General features: G+C 35.2%; 3 protein-coding genes across 5 annotated transcripts in view; 2 read left to right on the top strand and 1 right to left on the bottom strand.

The window, feature by feature from the left end:
- The first annotated feature begins 24 nt into the window (after window positions 1–24).
- Window positions 25–4165, top strand: LOC117426677 (acyl-CoA-binding protein-like). 3 transcript variants are annotated; one of them, XM_034044554.3, is made up of 4 exons: window positions 25–164; window positions 2620–2737; window positions 2996–3058; window positions 3833–4165. In XM_034044554.3, exons 1-4 carry the CDS (start codon window positions 156–158, stop codon window positions 3904–3906), a joined length of 264 nt encoding a protein of 87 aa, XP_033900445.1. In that variant the 5' UTR covers window positions 25–155; the 3' UTR covers window positions 3907–4165. The 3 variants fall into 3 exon arrangements, with proteins under 3 accessions (XP_033900445.1, XP_058889870.1, XP_033900446.1); XM_059033887.1 differs by lacking the exon at window positions 25–164 and adding an exon at window positions 720–741; XM_034044555.3 differs by lacking the exon at window positions 25–164 and adding an exon at window positions 2399–2500.
- A 2448-nt stretch (window positions 4166–6613) lies between these two features.
- Window positions 6614–12553, top strand: LOC117427095 (voltage-dependent calcium channel gamma-like subunit). Its single transcript, XM_059033883.1, has 2 exons — window positions 6614–7103; window positions 10531–12553. The coding sequence occupies exons 1-2, from the start codon at window positions 7083–7085 to the stop codon at window positions 11104–11106; spliced, it is 597 nt and encodes a 198-aa protein (XP_058889866.1). The 5' UTR covers window positions 6614–7082; the 3' UTR covers window positions 11107–12553.
- A 380-nt stretch (window positions 12554–12933) lies between these two features.
- The window catches only part of sctr (secretin receptor), a 10724-nt gene continuing 3259 nt past the window's right edge, over window positions 12934–20398 (bottom strand). The window contains exons 4-13 of the mRNA XM_034044547.2: window positions 20064–20167; window positions 19721–19818; window positions 18398–18530; window positions 17427–17580; window positions 16963–17023; window positions 16805–16874; window positions 16544–16635; window positions 16125–16263; window positions 15621–15662; window positions 12934–14642 (exon numbers count right to left, since the gene is read on the bottom strand). Of these exons, the coding sequence (XP_033900438.2) occupies window positions 14469–14642; window positions 15621–15662; window positions 16125–16263; window positions 16544–16635; window positions 16805–16874; window positions 16963–17023; window positions 17427–17580; window positions 18398–18530; window positions 19721–19818; window positions 20064–20167 (1067 nt within the window). The 3' untranslated portion in view covers window positions 12934–14468. The remainder of the gene's footprint in view (window positions 14643–15620; window positions 15663–16124; window positions 16264–16543; window positions 16636–16804; window positions 16875–16962; window positions 17024–17426; window positions 17581–18397; window positions 18531–19720; window positions 19819–20063; window positions 20168–20398) is intronic.

Genomic DNA, 20398 nt, shown 5'->3' with positions numbered 1-20398 from the left:
CGTGTCGTGTGTTGGGTCCTCCCTCGCTTCTCCGCCCCTTTCACGTGTTTCACTAATGAGGAAGTACTCTAGTCACGTCTGTTCGTAGAGTGAGAGACAGAAGTAATTTCAACTGGGTCTGCTCTGAAAAAGAACAAAAAAAATAAAATAAAACCATGTCTCAGGTAAAAATAGAATCAGTTAATGTTTTGGAAATTTGCATTTTTTACTGAAGCCTTTTCATGCACGTGAATGAACAATGGTCATAGTTGGTGATAGTAAAGTAAGACGAGGTATTTGTAGTTACAGCTGCAGTGAGTGCAAACATGTTTGTTTTTGACATGTGGGTTTACATACATGGTGTCAAAAGACATGCCTGCCATCGAATCAGTTATGTTCATTTGGCTTTTTAATGTTGTGTTGTATAGATTTTGCATAACACGATCTGAATTTCCTTACCTTGGTTGAATTGTAGGAGTGCGCATGCGGCACTAAAATGCATAATCAGATGTTTTGTGTTTGTTGTGGTTATTTAATAATTGTATTTTTATTTTTTATTAGTAACTTTTGCTAAAGTACCAAGTCGTTTAAATTAAGTGCCAGAAACTGCCTAGCACAGACAAGTAAACGTGAGAACCGAGGACTTAATAATGCCCATAGTTACTGTCAGAATTGGTTATATTTGGAATACGGTTAGTGGTCCGCTGAAGAACGCGTGATGATGCTGATGACACGTTCCTGGCATTAGCAACAGTAACTATGGTCAGTCTATAGTCGCTTTGTATTCTTTCAGTAGCTTAATACCGAGTGCTGGTTTATGTTAATATAGTAATGTTCAGCTGTTTTTAATTGTCCGCATTAATTGTATTATATAGATCGTTTCGCAAGTAATATGCAGTCAAAACAATTAATAATGCATGAAATCCGGTCGCACTGCGCTCAGACAGAGGCAGAAATGCAAACCCACGCTGCCTTACTGTAAATGGATGCGGTACTGGTCTTGCTGAAAACCACATCTTTTGATATAATTATAAATATAAGATATAATTTATATTATAGCTTATATTATATTACGATGTTATTTTTTTTTATCGTTCTGCTTCTACTGGCTTGTGTACTGCCTGCTGGTTACCCATGCAGAAACAAGTAAGGCCATTGGCATTGCACACCGGATCCGATCATGCATCCGCGTTTAACGTGCCTGTAAGAAGAACGGTCATATGCATTCCCTATTGCACCTTGCACACCGAGTCTGTAATTGTCTTGCTACTGTGATGCGTCAATTATGGAATCGAAACAAGTTCGATTTGATATGATTTGAAGTGCGTTAAAAATCACATTGACCAATGAAAAACGACTGGGAAGACACGTGGATTCTTGCCGCTCCCCGAACAAAAATGGAAAAACTAATTGTGTGTCGCCAAACAAAAATTACTTTATGATAAATCCAACAAAGATTAGAAAGACTTTGAAAAACACGAAATTGTGAACTGATAGCATACATAAACACGTGGATTTTGTGCAGCATAGGTTATTACAAGCATATACTTTTTATTTCAGTTGTAGTTAAGAAAGTGAAGAAACAATGACACATAATCAGAAAGAAGCGTGACAGGGAAACCAAGAGCGGTCGGGGCTTAAAACAGTCAGAAAATAGGTATATTTATTACAAAGCCTCCACTGCACATCAGCGCTCTGAAATACGATGTTAACGCATCTAGTATGCAATGGATAGACGCATATACATACTTATTATTATTATTATTATTATTATTATTATTATTATTATTATTAGTTTATTTAGCAGATGCCTTTATCCAATGCGATTTACTCATGCATGTTGCAACCTGATTTTATGCTGCTGTGTAGATTAGCCAACTGCCTAATTTTTTTAAAAATGATTAACGTTTGATAAACAGTTTGTTGCAAAGCACCTCTAACTGGAGGTTAGTTGATAATAAGATATTATTTTCTGAAATGCTTTATCATATATAGTTTTATTGTCAGAGCTTTTTTTCTCTCTTCTGCTAAAAAAATGAAAGGATAATGTATTACGTGTTTATATAAAAACTCTTAAAAACCTGAGTCAATTTTGAGTCTGTGGTCTGAAAAGCTGGTGCAATTTAATTAATGCTGGTGAAATGTGTATTACCAGTACATGTCTGTCCTTAATTTCATTTGGATTATTTATTTTTGTTTTTTACTTGAGGTATGGTCTTCTTGTTTACCCGATACCCCCTCGCGTAAGTACTTGGATTATAACATGAGAGATGGGGCAATCCTTTCAGTATTATCTGCTTTTAGACAGTTGTTTTCTCTGTGCCTTATTGCCTAACACAGTGATTTGGTGTGTTTTGTAATCACCCTTGTTCTAGTTGGCAGACTTTCCAGTCCTTGCCTGCTGTTTGGCACGGTAACTATTGGGCAGCTGCTGTATTTGCAGTGCTTCAGGGTTTCATGTGCTGAGAGGAACTGTGAATGGGTGCAGAAACCTTACATTAAAGGGCTAAGTCATTTCTAGGTATGACGTATGTTGTGGATTACTTTTTCAACACCAAACGATTAAAAGATAAACTCTGTTCATGAAAGAGGCTTTATTACTGTAGTTTCTAAAATGTTCTGTTTCATCATTTTGTTTAGGCCGACTTTGATAAAGCTGCTGAGGAGGTCAAGAATTTGAAATCTCAGCCCTCAGACCAGGAAATGCTGGAGATTTACAGTTTGTTCAAACAAGCAACAGTTGGAGATGTCAACACGGGTATGTAATTGCATTTTGCCTGAAAGATCTGCATTTTGCATCCAATAGAACTGTTCAACCAGTCATCATAAGACAGAAAAAATATCACGGCTCAATTTATCATTTTATCAAATTATTTAACCGGGCTAAATCCCTTAAACGAGACCTATTGTTCACAAAGGGGTTCATCGTGGTGTTCTGGGCGTTTTCTGTGCGTTCGTTCACTTGGTGGCGCAGCTGCAATATAATCTCGTGTGAAACTGTTTGTCTGTCTTGCAGCACGTCCTGGCATGCTGGACTTCAAAGGAAAGGCCAAGTGGGACGCCTGGGATGCTCGTAAAGGTCTGTATTGAAAACAAGTGTGTGGGTTTGTTCAAAATGTGAAGAAGACCTCAAAGCAGCTACACATGTATTTCTAGGTGACTATAGACACTGAAGTTTAAGAATAAAAATATATATATTTGTATTGAAATTGTGATAGCACATTTATACAGGACTTTTCACACAGGGAAACTTACTCACAGGCTGCAATGGATTTTAACTGTTTAACTGTGACTAAGTGTCCCTGTGTAGCAAGGCCATAGCATATTTCATATACGTGGACCACGTTTGGGTAAAGGGGATTAAGCCCACCAGAGTTCTGCCAGTATAAATTGTCTTTCATTTCAGGGTAAGGGGCAGTTCGGGGGTCTGTTCTTGCAATACGTGGCACTTACGCGTATCCATCAGTTATGGATTATGAAATGGACATGTATCATTCGTTTATCTGATTGCACAAACTTTGCAGCATTTCGCTTGTTTCATCATACAGGTGGTTGCTTCAGCATTACAGGATTGTGTAATGTTTATAATTTGTTTTGGTGATGGTTTGTAAAAACTTTCTTGGGTTCCAGAACCTGTTTAGTACAGTAAGCAGCCAGGACCTAGTGAGATTTTATTCACATACTGGTAACCCATATTAAAGCTTACATTGGGGGGGGGTGGGATGCGTGTGTATGATTGTCATGGAATATTAAAAAATATATATATTTTTTTTACTTTTGCCATCTGTATTAATAATAATAATAATAATAATAATAATAATAATAATGTTTGATTTCCTGTTTTGCTTACCAGGAATGGGCAAGGAAGATGCAATGAAGGCCTATATTGCAAAAGTTGAAGAACTAAAAGAAAAATACGGCATTTAAAGACTGTTGGTATTCATTGGAACAAACGCTTGATCTACAACCTCAGTGTTTGTAATGCGATTTGCCTTAATAAATATCCCTGGTATGTTGCGTGTTAGATGACAGGTGCTGTGGTGAGTCTGTTAAAAGAAACTCCAAACAACAAACCCCTCTGAGAGACTGTCCACCATCATTTTGTTTAATTATATGGAGAAACAAACCACTTGATCATGTTCTAGTATTTGTTAAAGACAAAATAAATTGTGTCTTTTTTTTTTTACTGCTTTGTTGTGTTGAAGCATTATTATTTTAAGATTAATTTTGCTTTACTTCTAAGGTAAACCTCCAACAAGTTCTTGAACTACCAGAGAGCCGTTATTTAAATTGGAAGCAGAAATGATGTCAAACTGTTACGTGCATACCTTAGTAATGTTTTATATATGGCTCATGACCTAATGACTTAACACAATAAAAAAGAAAGCAAATTACATATTTGGAGTAACTCTACTGTAAAAAAAAAAAAAAAAAAAAAAAAAAAGACAAAAACTTAGATCATAGAAAGTCTTTTTCTGACAAGGTTAAGTAATTTGCTCTGACTATGACAATAAAGACTAATTCACACCTGGGTATTAAAGTGTTCCATCACCCAGACTCAAGTCTAATGAAGCAATAACATACGACAGGGTATTCCAGTATGGCCTGGTATCTGCATGCTTGGGGGTGTTTGGCACAATATATATATATATATTGGACCATATTTATACGCCCTGGAGTGTGTTATTGTGCTTACAAAATGGCACCCTACCCCACCCCTCATCAAAGTGGATTGGTTGTCAAATGAATCAAGATAAATTATCCCAACAAATACACACCCGCACATTTCATACAGGAATTGTCACCAGAACAATCAGATGACACGTGGGGTTTGTTTCTAAACAGAATAGGATTTTAAAACACTAATTGAGATTTTAAAACACACAAAAAATATTTATTTTCATTTTAAAACAGGTATCTGTTACTACACCAGGTTAAAGAAAGTTCTTAGTTTACGTGGCTTACCTTCCAGGAAGCCTGTTACTGCTTCACTTCCTTGGTTATTTCACCCCAGCAGCCCCTGCTGGGTGTCAGTCAATAGGGGAAGCAGCTGATTGGTTATTGACAGGAAAGAAGCCAGTAGGGGTGGGAACAATTTCACTCTCCAGGTGAAGTGACCCAGGAAGGGCAAGTCTAAAAGCAAAGCTTACAAACAGATTGTGTGTAACCTAGCGTACCAGATGCCACGTTTTAAAATGAAAATGCATATTTGCAATAATGTGTTTATTTTTAAACTACACATTTGGGGGCGGGGGGTATTTTTGTTTCTACCTATCCCTAATGTTTGTCTTGAACAAATCTGTAATTTGAATGATTCCCTTTTGAATAACATTTTAATTCATATTTTCAAAAATCTGATTTATCTCTTGTAGCCTGCGATCCAATATTTTCAGTTAATTTTATTTTAATATGTTAAAAATCAGATTGACCTGTAGTGGAAAATCCATATTTCAGTTACTGGCAACTGGACGATTCATATGAAAAGCACAAGAGTAAAACAAAGTCCCTCCCTTGTCAGGCTGAGGTATGCCTTCCTGAGTGACAGTGTACAACCATTAAGCTGTCCCCTTGCAACACAGCCCATGTAAATGTGAGAAAGCCCACATTTGCTCTATGTGGTACTGTGTTTCTTACCCTTAGCCAATGTAGTATGTCTTGCATCCACTAAGGCTAGAGTGTTGCAGGGGGACAGATTAATGGTTACACTCTGGTGTACCTGTTACATTGTAAACTTGGTTGATTTTCTGTAGGAGAATCCGCCTCAAACCAGCCACTTCCTAGCTGCGGCTCTGGGATGCATGTAACCGTTCATGTTTTTCCAGCCGGCCTTATGCAAGTAGCCTTTGCGCACCCACGGACGAGGCCTCCGGCCAAATTTATTATCCACTAGGGCCCTGAGTGCCCATCACAGTAATTGGGCCCTGAGCGTCCATCACAGTTCAGTAAACCATCTGCAATTAGAATCAATAAATCTCATCCATTGCGGATTCCCTGTGTTGAAACTACAGTTCTGATTCTGAGAGCTCTATTAAAAAAAAAAAAAAGATGGCATAGACAAAATTAAAAATGTATATTCTATTATCCATGGTGAATGTTAATTTATTACCATATAACCAATATTAAACCCACATTTCCCAGTCAAGTTCCAATACAACAACAAAAGGAACACTGATTTAAATATATTTCCATATCAATATGCCATGTTATTGCCATGCTATTGCATGTTGATACAGTGTGAAGTGTATATTTTAACCTTGACTCTAACTTGTAAGTAATTTTCTGTTTTTATTTAAACTTGTTTTGATGATTGGAGACTGGTTGGCTTTAAAAGTATTTGTATTCATAAAAATGAGAACTTGAGCCAATAAAACCTTTCCTCTATGGATATACTGTATTCAAAGCTTTTTTTCAATCTAATTCTGCATTTTTATGTTTTTCGTTTGTGTTAAATTCAATTCATATATTTAGCTAGGAAAAAAAAAAAAGTAACATTCTAAATATGTACCATACAATAAACAAATGAATGTGCAGCAAGCATATGTTAATTCAACCAAAAAAACATTGCACCAGATTTGCTCAGTATATTTAACAAATCACGACTGATAATAAATAGAACCATGAATTATAGCTTGTGTTTCCAGTGGCTGCAGTGTAGAAGAACGAAAGAGCGTAGAATAAATTACACATGGTCGATGGAGAGTGAACCCCAACAACAGACATCTGCTGCATTTCACTTCATTTCACCACACCACAGAGAGTAAAAAACAACTAAATATCTACTGTGACTACAGAGGGAGAGTTCCCTTCTCACTTCAGACCAGCCCTTTCCTTTTCTTCTCTTAAAACTGCTTCGTGATCAGTTTGCTAACAATCTAAGCAGACTGATATTCCTTCCTGCTGATTCAGCACAAAGACAAAGCAAAGTGTACTGTTGCACTGCATTATCCTGAGCAGTAAACTTGCATTGTCTTAAACAGGTTTGTTAATCATAAACCAAACTCAATGTGGCATTGAACTTTTGACTCTCAACATATATTTCATTAGTAAGTGTTTTTCTTCTGGCTTTTCTTAAGAACAGGACGGCTCCACAGCAAGAGAACAACATGACAGCCATAAAGATGCAGGTAATGCATTTTGTTTAAATTACTGTACTATACACTTTTTTGTAACCTTTTCTGTGTATTAGATTATTTTTTTATTTTTTATGTAATGTCTTACAGTAATTATATCAACACAAAGGCAACCTATACAGTACATCTCATGTATTCCTATTAAAGGGTGGTGGATATATCCATAATAAAAATGACAGCTTAAACTGTTTTGGAACTTTTATCAAACATTCATAAAGTTAGAAGGTGCAATTCTTCCTTTGAACTTAACAAATCCTTTTAAAAAAATTGTGTCAGTTTTTCATTTATTAAGAGGTTATAGTCCAGTACATTCACAATGCATATATGTATAATCTAAGGATGAAAAAAAAAAAAAACGTAGCCATGGTATTGCAAAAAAAAAAAAAAAAAAAAAAATGTATCCTTAAAATGATAAACAACACAGTTTTGTAGCAAATTAAATTTTGGTTTCAGAAGCAGGTGGCAATGGAACAGCATACGCATGACTGTAAATACAATAACACATGTGCAGTATTCTGGTTCCAGTACAAGGAATTCTTTATTTATATTGTTGAGGCTTCCATTTGTCTGAGAAGGTCCTTCTGCAATCCCAGGTATTTCTGAACTGCTTATACTGCTGCTGTAATGATCTCGGTGAAATCTGCCTCTAAAAATGATTCCACTGAAATTGAATCAGTTTAAAGTCAAACAGACATGTATTAGTTTCATGCTCACCTCACCTCTCAAAGATGTTTACAGTCCCTGTAACACCTCCTATCCAGAGGGGGCGCTGCAGGGGGGATCAATGGACTGCTTCATTCCTGTCTATAGAAGGCTCAGATCAGCAGAGATCCACCACTTTGTTTCACGGTGGAACCCATGTGCACAGAGCAATGATTTTGAACAGGCTGCATTAGTCCAAGCAGAACTGGTGCTCTGTGTCTACACCAGGCAACCTGGCTGCCATGCTCCCTTTGGACACTATGGGTTTGTGACAGTAACGCAGTTAAAAAGAGCAAAGCAAAATACAGTGAAATGGATTTCCCTTTAAACTACAAATTGAACCAAGAAATGTACTTTGGCAGGTTTATTTGAACTTGCTGTACTATTATTTTTTATTATTATTTATTTCTTAGCAGACATCCTTATCCAGGCCGACTTACAATTGTTACAACATATCACATTATACATTATTTCACATTATACAGATATCACATTATTTTTACATACAATTACCCATTTATACAGTTGGGTTTTTACTGGAGCAATCTAGGTAAAGTACCTTGCTCAAGGGTACAACAGCAGTGTCCCCCACCTGGGATTGAACCCACAACCCTCCGGTCAAGAGTCCAGAGCCCTAACCACTACTCCACACTGCTGCCCTGTACTATAGATTGAAGTGTCATACAGTCAGCACGAACATTCGTATTCTGTTTTTAAAATGGTTATTTGTCAGGAAAGTAATGCACGCTTTGTCCACTAGGTTGAGCACTCTCCTTATAAGTTACTGGTTTGTATATACAATAGCAGCCTTTGTTTCCATCAAAGCGCTTACATATCCAATTGAACAATTGAAATAATTGCTATTTATTAATTAATTCATATTCTTATAAGGTTTTAAGAAAATTAAAATGATTAGTCCTTTGTTCACTAAACAGTAATGAAACCACCCCCTGACTATTTTGAAATAATCAAACCACTAGGTCAGGCTTACAGTGCACCATCACCTTGTGTATTTAAATTATTTAGGCAATACAGTATTTTTTAGCAATTCATATTAGTAACAAGGACCTATTTGTAAATTAACAGCTAGTAAGAAACTGTTCTCAGCTTCTAGTACGCTTTGCTGTGATTCCCTGGTTATACAGTGATGTTAAAAAAATCATAATGTTTTTTGTACGAGCTTTATGCTCTTTTTAATCACTGTTCTTGTTGGCAGATGGCATGTCTTAAAGGTTTTGACACGTCTCAGCTCTTGTGCATGGCTGAGCTGTGGTACAGGAGGAATGTGCATCGTTCTGGGGAATTTTATAACTTAAGACTTTTTTTTTTTTTAAAGTAAGTTCAAGTTTTGATCTCAAAAACGCTCAGTCTGAGAAAGGACACTGTTTATGCTACCCATAGCAGTATGTGGAAGAAGCAAATAACACCATTTCCAAGTGATCTTAGTCATTGACTAGTCTTGCTGACAATCGCACAGATTTTGAATTTAGAAAAGGTCAGCATTCCTAGTCATTTTCTAGCAGGGCACGTCAGGTGAGTCATCATTGTTTTTATAATGTGCTGGGGGGATGCACTGCTTCCAGTATACTTTAAGCATCATTCATTTTTATATGGAATAACAACATGCTAAAGATTAACAGGGAACCAAAATCATAAATGAGCAGTACTCGAGTCTGTGTGATTTCAGAGTAGGTTGCAATTGAGGTCAGAGGCAAGTGGGAGCGCTAGGGTAAATACCTTTGCAGTTTTAAATGATCTTGAAGAATGCTGGTAACAATGGAGGTGATGGGGGTAGGTCAGTGAAGGACATATCTTTTTTTTAAAGAAGTATGGTCAATTGACATGCATTCAAGTAAAGGAGATCCTTTCCTGTCTTAAACATTTTCAACAGCTTCCAGCCTAAGGTGCATATACATTATATATTATATATTATTTCCTGTTATTGTGTTGAATGTCGGTGCATGAATGTCACAAATATGCTTGTTTATTACCACAATCTCATAATTTATTACAGATAACCTATTATATTTGGTTTGCATGGTTAGGAAAAATTATTGTTTTTTCGCCACCAGGGGGTGAACCAGAAGTTTTGAACTTGATCAACATGATTTTAAATGAAAACATAGTTGTACATGACCTTTAATATGTTTACATAAGCCTGGAAGCAATCCATGGCTGTACATTTAGGAGACTTCTGCACATTGTGCTATCACCAGGGACCCGCATACTTATGGAATACTATGTTACTTTTGTTATTATGATTGCTTAAGCAATAAGAGTGCATTGATTCCGTATGGATGAAATAAGCCACAAGTCAATGTTTTTATACTTGCAAGGTGCATGCTTTTCTCCAAGAACACTTCATTTGACCCCAGGCTGCAGCTATTATGTGACAACTGCTTTGGATTTTATATAAGCCAGTTGCACAGCTTCTGCTCAGGGTTTGACTTGAACAGAATCAGTCATTCAGCTGAACAGGGTTTCTGATTGAGCCCTTGTGACTCGTATGTCCTGTTGTCATAGGAAAACCGTATTTGGAATCACAGTGTCTTATTATATCCTTTTTCAGACTATCTATACAACTCATTTCTCAACAATTTACTGAACTTCTTTGGTTCGGTAAATTGTTGAAGAAATGCATGTGCTTAGGGGCTATAACTGTTTTGCAAATTCAAATGTAATACATGTATTTATTGGTTTGTTTGTTTGTTTTTCTCAGACACAAAAGATGCATTCCTGCAGAAGACCCAAAATGCAGTTCCTTGAAATTTTCACCAGAAGCTTAATTATTCTGTGCATAGCACTAGCCATCATATTGTCCTCTATTTCTGTGTGTGATGGCCATTGGCTTTTTGCTAATGCCAAAGTATTTGGACTTTGGCACTTTTGCATCATGGAGCAGCATGGTGTCCCCAATTGCACTACAGATCTGAATGTGGCCAGTATTCATGGACTGCAAGTTGGACTTATATTTTCCCGAACAGCTGTCTCTTTTGGGGTTGTAGCGGCTATCTTTGGACTGGAGCTGTTGATCGTCTCTCAAGTTTGTGAAGATCCCCATTCCAGAAAGAAGTGGTCTTTCGGATCTCAGCTTGTTCTTTTGTCCTTTGCGTTGTCAGCTACTGGGATGCTGAGTTTTGTTATCTGGCTGTGGAACCAGGTCTCCTTCATGGGGTTTACTTTGACCTACTGGTGCCAATTCACTGCCGTGTTTCTCTTCTTTCTAAACGGAATCAGCGGGCTTCACATTCATAGTTTAATGCAGCTGCCTATAGTTCACCCAGGGAACATGTAGAATAATTTCAGTTCGTGTAGGTTAAATACAGTTTTGCTTATGATTTAGGTAAATAATTATTTTTGTATATAAAAAAAAATGGAAAGATGGACTGACATTGTCATCCAAATTCCTTTTTACAACATTTATTTTCATGATCACAGGTAGTATTTTGGTTTTATTAAGGAAATAACTTTAAATGTGTGATCTCATGAAAGGGAAACCTAACTGTTAATGTCTCAAAACAAGTTGTACTATAACATCTTTTGACTATTGAGTTTGACAGGTGTTGTGTTCAGTAATATATATATATTTGAAAACAGCACCTGGCAAACTGAATAGTCGAAAGATGTAGATCAACCAAAATTAAATTTGCACATTTATCAGCATATGAACTTTCAGTGTTATTGTCAGTGTTAGCACATGCAAACATTTGACAAGGGCATTTTTGTTCCATTTTAGCGAGCTGTAGTTTAGTATTACAGACAGACCTGCCTGTCTCTTACAGTATGTTTACTGAACCCGGTTACCATGAATTTTGTGAACATTTTAATGTTTACTTCAGAAGAAATTGATCAAGTAAACCAATGATTGTGCATTTATGTAAATGTGGTGTTCCCATGAATTAATTTTTATTTTTTTGTAAATACTGTAAACACATGAAATTGTTTCTCAACTTATTATTTCTTTATTTTATTTTTTAAGGTCTGATCCGGGCTTGGATTAATATAGGCACCAGAATCCAATCCAATTATTTATCTGTATTTATCTTGCTCTTAATTGTATTATTACTTGTACTGTATTACTTGAAATGTATTTGCTTACGATTGTAAGTCGCCCTGGATAAGGGCGCCTGCTAAGAAATAAATAATAATAATAATTATAATTGATTTCTAGTGCAGTTAGGAAACAGTTGCACAGTATCACTAAACACAAAAGTTCTGAGTAGCTTTTTAAAATGCAATCTTTAATTTTACAATGGCCTCATATAGGTGCAAAATCTATTCAAACAAATTCACAGATGTGCAGTTTTCTTGCTATTATTTTGCTATAAATTTGAATAAAAGTTTTTTAATGAGAGCATTGCAATAGTTACCTGGCTACAGTTTTTATGATCTGTGTAAAGGTTAAAGTATATCAGTCTGACCTTGACGATATTGCTATTTTGATCTGTCATAATGCCTTTAATATGGCCTATGTTGTTAAAGCCCAAAGGTAAAAAGAACAACAGCTGTTAATTGCATTCATCAAGACAATGTACCTGTTAAAGCATTATACCGAAAGCCATAAAACCATAATAAACCTTATCACACTTTTTCTTATTGAGCCAGATCTGGTTTGTGTTTTCTCCTGAATGGATATTTAATTGTTGTTGCTTCCAAAAATGTTATTTCCTGCAAATCTGATCAAGAATAATTTGATATCAAGTTGCATTTGTGATCTCCTGAATGATCTTATCACATATTATCCGGACATGATTATGGTATTTCAGGCTGAAACAGGAAATACAGCATGAGAGTCCAGCTGGCATGTGCCACCAGCAGGACAGCACTAAATGAGTTACTTGTACAGATAGAATTTAATTGTGGAACAGTAAAATATATCAACATATCTCTCCTTATGATGAACACTGGTACTTAAGTGAAATCTCTAAATAAATCATTAGTGGAAGCAGAATGAAAATATATTGGGTTTGTTTTTAAAATCGTGTCAATATAAATCAATATAAACATAATTCAATCAATGCAATAATTTTAAGTTACACAGTATTAAATGTTGAACTTAACCATAAACCCTGATAACAAAACAAATAAATATTTACATTAATACTACATATTAAAAATGCATATGCTTTTATTCAAACAAAATAACAAGATTAAATCACATGTTTGACCCCTCTGGATAAACTAACATAAAAAGACAATAATAATATAGTGTTCTTTCAAAAAGCAAAAGTCTATTTATTGGTAACACTGTGGCTTAAATCTTTTATTTATAGAAATCCAAAATCATAAAACAACCAGGTTTTACTAAACTAAATGTTAGTTTCTGGTAGTTACTTAGTCTACATGACACATTTGCAAATTATTAATACATAATTTAAATTTAAACTTCACACTCCAAAAAGATCAATTTATGATGTAAAATAAAAGTTTGTCAATACATTACTAATAAAAAACAAACATACATACGGTACAGTATGAAGACACACAGTATTTTGCTACAAGTATAAAAATAGTGAAAATTTGACTTATTTTTACCAACATAAATATGTCTACACTCTTAATGCAGGATCTCCAAAAGACAATAGCTTGTGTCACTGAAATAGGTAGCAGGGACAGAGGGGCATTTTCAGGTTTTGTAACACAGCTATTAACACGATTTAGGATGACTTATGATCAGTAGGTGTCTGGCAGGCATCTGGAAACAGTATTGGATTTCCAATTGATAGCCACTTGCTAAGCAGACAACTGAAACACAGTATATAGAGTGTGGGTATAAATTGTTTTGGTTTCCCATAAGCCATCTCTAGAGTAGAACCATTCTTGACCTCAAGTTCAAAAGTGTCTGGGAGCACAAGGGAGTTTGGAAAACAGTTTGCAAAGGTGGTTCTTAGAATGCTCTCACAGGGCCAGAAGCTTTGGGACAAGATAGGCACATTCAGATATACATGCTGCTTTCAGTGGCTTCCCAAAATGTCATCAGCATATGCAAACATTTATATTAATTCATAAATTAATATTTGCACCAATTGCTTCGGACACAGGTATGTTGCTTCCAAGAGCATTCAACATGCCTTCAGTGCAAAACATAAATTTTGTCTTTCCTGTGATTTTTTTTTTTTTTTCTTTCTCTGATCTGCATCTTTACAATTTCCTGGGCAATTCAATTATTTATGGTTTTCTGACATCAGTGAAAAGAGGGCAAGGTGCCAAACTATAAATCTAATACATATTTGATAATTATTTTATAAAGCCTTGTCAACCCAACACCTGAAAAAGGATCACCTAAATTGTAGCTCTTAGGACCCAGTGTTTATTCTTTTGTCACATTATGTATGTGACACTTGCACTCAGCAGTAAACCATTTATAAATAGCAGCCAAGCTGTTTTGTATAGAGAGGGGAGTATTATGTCTTAGTCCTGGCACAGCAGAGGTAAGATTCATTAGTTCCAAAGAAAGAGCTGATTAACATCTGCCAACCTTATCTGAGATTTTGTTTGTATTGTATAATACAGTCTCATGAAAGTTAGCTGCTTTAGTGCCATGTAAGTGCCATGTTTCTCCCACAATGATCGCGACTTCACATTCAAAGTCATGACTCTTCAGAGTCCGTGGATACTGCTGCAGTGGAGTTCTTTCCTTGCGTAGCCTGTGTAATTTCATACCCCAGTGGAAGCATACAGACTGGGTTGTCTCTGTTCTCGAGTGAGCAGTGACACTTGAGTGGAACCGTTACCTCCAGTGCTGATGGAGTTGTGACTGTGTCTCGACTCTCTCTTAAAATGTTTCTTCAGCTTCCATCGTCTCCACTTTCGCTTAATTTCGCATTGCACCTAAATAAGAATTCCATCAGTGTATTACATTTTGATACATTATTATTATTATTTGTTTATTTAGCAGACGCCTTTATCCAAGGCGACTTACAGAGACTAGGGTGTGTGAACTATGCATCAGCTGCAGAGTCACTTACAATTACGTCTCACCCAAAAGACGGAGCACAAGGAGGTTAAGTGACTTGCTCAGGGTCACACAATGAGTCAGAGGTTGAGGTGGGATTTGAACCGGGGACCTTCTGGTTACAAGCCCTTTTCAATAAGGCTTTTAGTATATTTAAATGGCAAGAGCGAGATGAAGAGTAGGTGGATGGTCCTAAGAATTACACACACAACACATTTCTTCAGTTTAATTATGACACACATGATAAATGGATGTATGCACAGCTATTGTGTCTCAAAGTATCTCCTAAATACACCCTCTTCCCTTGTTCAGGAGGATACTGAAGTTGGCATTTTAAAGAAACAATATTCAACTGTAAATGATGGTAATTCTTTCACAGATTGTATTATGTAATTACAAATTAATTACCACATTATGAAATTAATGTGTATACTAAAACATTACACTAACCTAATATAACAGAATTTTTAAAAATGAAAAACATCATTATTGGGTCTTAGCCCATATATGTATTGTATCAGTGAATCCATTTCAAATACAGAATGGATCAACGACAAAAGGTATAATCTGGAAATACAGAGCTTTATCTGTGAAACTTTAACTCGCGCTTTTAGTGATGGAACTGAATACTTCCACCCTTTTACTCTGCTGTTTCTCCTTCCATGGGTGATTTATTGACCCTGCAATATTCATCAACAGGTGGTGCTTTTTTCAAAACGGCATAATCCTTTATTGAAGTTTACCGAAATTATATTCTCCCTTTACAAAAACCATAAACAAAAATTGAGCAATATCTAGCATAAATCATGTAGATAATGTTTAAAATTCATCTTGTATTACAGAATAGCACTTACCTCGCTATTTAGAAAGCAGTAAAGAACTGCAACCACAAATCCCTGTTTAGAAAGAGATAGCGGAAAAGAACATTTAAATATGGTACTTAATATGTATTTATTTTTAGCAATATGTGCTTCTGTTTTTTACTTATATGCAGTGGCTAATTAAGCTCTAATGGAGCAAACTGCCCATAAATGGGAGTTTCACAGTATAAGTGGTAGGCTGTTATACTAGCATGGAATTGCATACTTCCTTGAGCCAGAGTGAATACTGTGTGGGACCCCATTCAGAATCTTTGACAAGTTTAAACAAATATCCTATCAAACACACACAGACTTTGAAAATATCCACGTGTTAATGAAATTGGAAAGGGTAGCCGACACACTGCATGTAATTCCAGTCATTGCTTATAAATGAGATTCTGATTTACCTGTCACTGTTAACAGATGGTGTGCTTAAGCCAATGCTTTCAAAATCACACAGCCTTCACATTCTGACAGCTTTACATAAAGGCACAATACCTGAAGTGATCCCAGTGCAAGTTCAAAATATAGCAGGATTTCCATAGTTGAACTGCTCACATCTTCAGGGAAACATGCAAACAAGATATAGTGCACACCGAAGAGCGAAATTAACAATAGGGTAGATTTTGCAAGCCTCCTAGAAAATAAGTGATATCATCAGTCAGCATATTCTTTGACATCATAGTATAGAGTCTCCTTAAAGCAACATTATACTGTAATCATTTTTTTTTTTTAACAGAATGATTATGTGCAGTGACATCATTTGGAATTTACAAACTGTATTTAAATGGTGGGTGTAAGAGTTACTTCAACCATTTTTTTCTCATTTGTATCTTTGAATACCAGGCTTTTTTAGAATGATATTAAATCTAGGAAGTATAAAATCAATAATATTAATAAAACAAACACATACTCACTTGTAATGGTTGAATTCCTTTCCTTGTGCACCTGGAGTCTTTAATTTGCTAACCAGTATTCGTATGATACTGACAAAGAATAGAACGTTGATCTGTAAAAAAATGACAGCATGCTTAGTATTAAAAGATGACGATAAAATAATACCTTGCCTAGTCAATATTCATTAGTTTTACTGTATATAACAAAATAAAATGTATATGATATAAATAATATTAAATAAGGTAAATTGACCTGTAAGTTTTTTTTTTACTTTTACTTACAAAAATTGATATAATTATAGGACCTTTAATTATCCACTTGATCCCAGCATTACTGTTGGTACCCCAGCATCTACAAAACAAAAGCGACATTCTAAATACATTGGTTGCTTTTATTTGATTTTTAACTAAATATACATTTAAACACAATATTGTTTTACCCTGTGTCTTCATGTAAATGTCTTGAAATCGACCAGGCTGTAATAAATATCAAAGGGGAGCCTAAAATAGGAATAAAATAGCAGGATTCAAATGACTGAATTGACAATATAATGTAATTTGCCCTAATTGTTCTGAAGTAATCTGTATACAAAGCAGTGAATTCTCTGGACCAGAGAATAATATTGTACACTATGCTAGACAATGGCGTCAATATTGGGACAATGACTTGATTTATTTATTTTTGTTTATTTTTAAGAGATGCATGCACAAGTGTTGTCAGAATTGAATAATAGTTGTCATGCCAGGACATATAAATACTTAAGAAATTAAATCAAGTTTAAACAAAAGAATACACAAGTATTTTATTTCTAAAATACATTTTAGAAATGAATATCTTGTGGCACTCTCAATTTTATAATCTTACAAAGCTATTTAAAAAACAAAATAATAAAAACCAACCTACCCCAGCCAAGAGCTATGTAACACCAAAAATATTTCTTCTCTGAGAAGAAAGATACAATCAGTAGTGTGTGAAGATAAAGTCCTTCTACCAGCAGCCAGCTGTAGTTGGCCATGATGCAGTATTGAAAGAAAATCATGACAAACTTACACCCCGCCTGGAGAAAACAAGAAAAAAAAAACAGTACTGTATTTACAACAGGGTTGAGAATGCACTAGTTATTAACAAAGCAACTTTATTTGTACACATTATATATCACACAGCAGTCTACCATGATTTGCAATATATATTGTAAACATAACTATTATGACAGCCCAAATAATCTTATTGTTCACTTAAAATATATATATATATATATATATATATATATATATATATATATATATATATATATATATATATTTAAAGGGCCAAAGCACATCACCTATCATAATATCATTTTACGAGAAGGACAATGTCTGAGAAGCAGTACTGCTAGGACTCCATTATCCTCAAGTACAATAACAGAATAATAAAGCTCAGGATGTATTGGTTTTTGGTTTCAAATCTTTTGTGATGCAGTCTACAGTTGTGATGGGTCCTTCTTTCTGTTTGCATTAGCGAACTCCAACTTAACTATTTAGTACTAGGCAGTATTTTGGTACTGTAGCATGTTACTGTTCTGATAACATTAGAACGGTTGAGAATAGTGTCAGTTGTGTAATAAAGGGTATTCTTCAAACAGAATGTCAAATTACAGGGTGTTCAAGGTAGCCACACAATGCATTACAAGAGTCATATGACATTATATTGTGCCCTATGACAGGCATTCCTGCATTGTTATTTTCCCCTCTAGTCACAGTTTAGTTCCATCTCTAGCAAGATTGTAAAGCACATTTTAATTTCTAGATAGATAGATAGATAGATAGATAGATAGATAGATAGATAGATAGATAGATATACATACATATATATATATTTTTTTAAATAGTTACCGAGTATGCATTGCAATAATAAATGTATTCAGTAGCAAACAGCACTGTATCTTTGACGAAGATTGAAACAGCTCGAAGAATGAAAGACATAAACAGCTGGATATGGATGTAATTCCTTGTACAGTGAAGTTTCCTGTAAGAAAAATCATATTTTTTTTCTTTAAAACAACATTATTCGACTTACAAATTGATTATACTTGCACCAAACCTGCTATTAACTGAAGAGTTAACCAAGTCTTAAAACTTATTAGCAACAATATCACTGCATCTATTTATTTTTTATTTTTGTTTGTGCTGAAGAACTCCCAATTCAGATTACTTCAATATGGGATCTGTAGATTGGTCCAAGTACTACACTGTAGCACTAGAAAGTTTGAATTGGGAAACTTGCATTTCTGAAGCGAGATGGTTTAGAAATTTCTACCCCCTCTGCAACTGCAGACACTGAGTTAGTGAATGTAAAATCTGCAAACATCAACTTGCAGATGGAAGCATTATCCCTGTATAAACTTTCATAAAATGCACCCTGATATGCTGCTCTCACGTGTGTAAAGTGCACTGATACTACTACATCAAGATCTGATACCCCTCACGGAGCAAATTGATTTTTGCAAACCATTAATACGTCAATCACTGCCTGACACCATTAACCGCAAACATGCCACACTTCACAGTAAACATAATATCTGATATACAGTAAAACAATAGATATACTTTCATCTGAGGGGAATATATCAAATATGTACAGAAGCGTCCTAGTGCCAAATAAAAAAAAATAAAAAAAAGATAAATATCTCCAACGTAGGACTTTATATCTCCTACATAGAAGTTTATATCTCCTACATAGGACTTTTCATCTCCTACATAGGACTTTACATCTCCTACATAGGACTTTACATCTCCTACATAGGACTTTATATCTCCTACATAGGACTTTACATCTCCTACATAGGACTTTACATCTCCTACATAGGACTTTACATCTCCTACATAGGACTTTTTAACTCCTTTTTTTCTAAAAAGTCATAAATAGAAGATATAAAGTCCTGCGTAGGAGATACTTTTTTTAATTTTAATTTTTTAATTGGCACGAGGACACTTCCATAAATATGTGTTTTTCTATTTCTAGAAATACTTTTTTTTTTAATTGATTACATTTCTTTGTAAAATTAGCACGACTAAGTGTTTAATAGTTATGGATTTTGTTTTATTATTATTATTTCTCCGCAGATCCCCTTGATAGAATCACATTACGATACACAATATTATATTGATTATTCTCACTTAATTCTGTTACAGAGGATTAAATAAACGATTCCTCACCTGAAGGAACAAATAATCACTATCGCGATGCTCAGAGACACAAGGGATGTGCCATACCCCACAGTGTACATGGTCTTCACGTTCATGTAGTATGTGTTCTGTGGATAAGGAAGAGCAGAGTAATTAGTGGAATGATGCTATCACACATCTGTGCATTTCATACATTGTACTGAATCATAAGAACTGTCCAGTGAACTCAACAGTGCTCATTTAAGCAAATGTAAAATGTTAGAAAACCATTAAGAAAATAAGTGCACTTAAACAATGAGTGAACATTTTCAGTATACATAAATAAGGGTACAGGAAGATAAAGACAGCTCTGTTGCAACTGAAATCATCATACGTTGTCATCTTCAATTGTGTTGTTAGTATCAAATCCACAGGCGACATCATGTCGGGGAAATGGATTAGACCAGCCATCACTGGTGCAGTTTCTATAAACAAAACCTGTCATAGAAAATGACAATGAGGTTAATAAAACTGTGGGTAACATGCTTGAAATAAATGTTTCGAAATAGCACAATATATGAAGGTCATCATGTTGAACACCCTTGCTGGAAATCTGTGGGTGTGGGATACAGGTTTGTATATACACCGAATATCATACTAAGCTAGGCCGCGGATTTCTACACAGCGTTCATAGTGAAAAGCGTTCATTATGAAGGACACACAGCATTC

Source organism: Acipenser ruthenus, chromosome 11 (genome assembly GCF_902713425.1).
Source record: "Acipenser ruthenus chromosome 11, fAciRut3.2 maternal haplotype, whole genome shotgun sequence".
NCBI lineage: Eukaryota > Metazoa > Chordata > Actinopteri > Acipenseriformes > Acipenseridae > Acipenser > Acipenser ruthenus.
This window is presented reverse-complemented; position numbering and strand designations above follow the sequence as displayed.

Coding starts and splice junctions, on each gene's coding strand:
- LOC117426677 (XM_034044554.3), top strand. Junction 2,738..2,995: donor AGTTGGAGATGTCAACACGG/GTATGTAATTGC, acceptor TCTGTCTTGCAG/CACGTCCTGGCATGCTGGAC. Junction 3,059..3,832: donor CGCCTGGGATGCTCGTAAAG/GTCTGTATTGAA, acceptor TTTGCTTACCAG/GAATGGGCAAGGAAGATGCA.
- LOC117427095 (XM_059033883.1), top strand. CDS start 7,083: ATGACAGCCATAAAGATGCAG. Junction 7,104..10,530: donor TGACAGCCATAAAGATGCAG/GTAATGCATTTT, acceptor TGTTTTTCTCAG/ACACAAAAGATGCATTCCTG.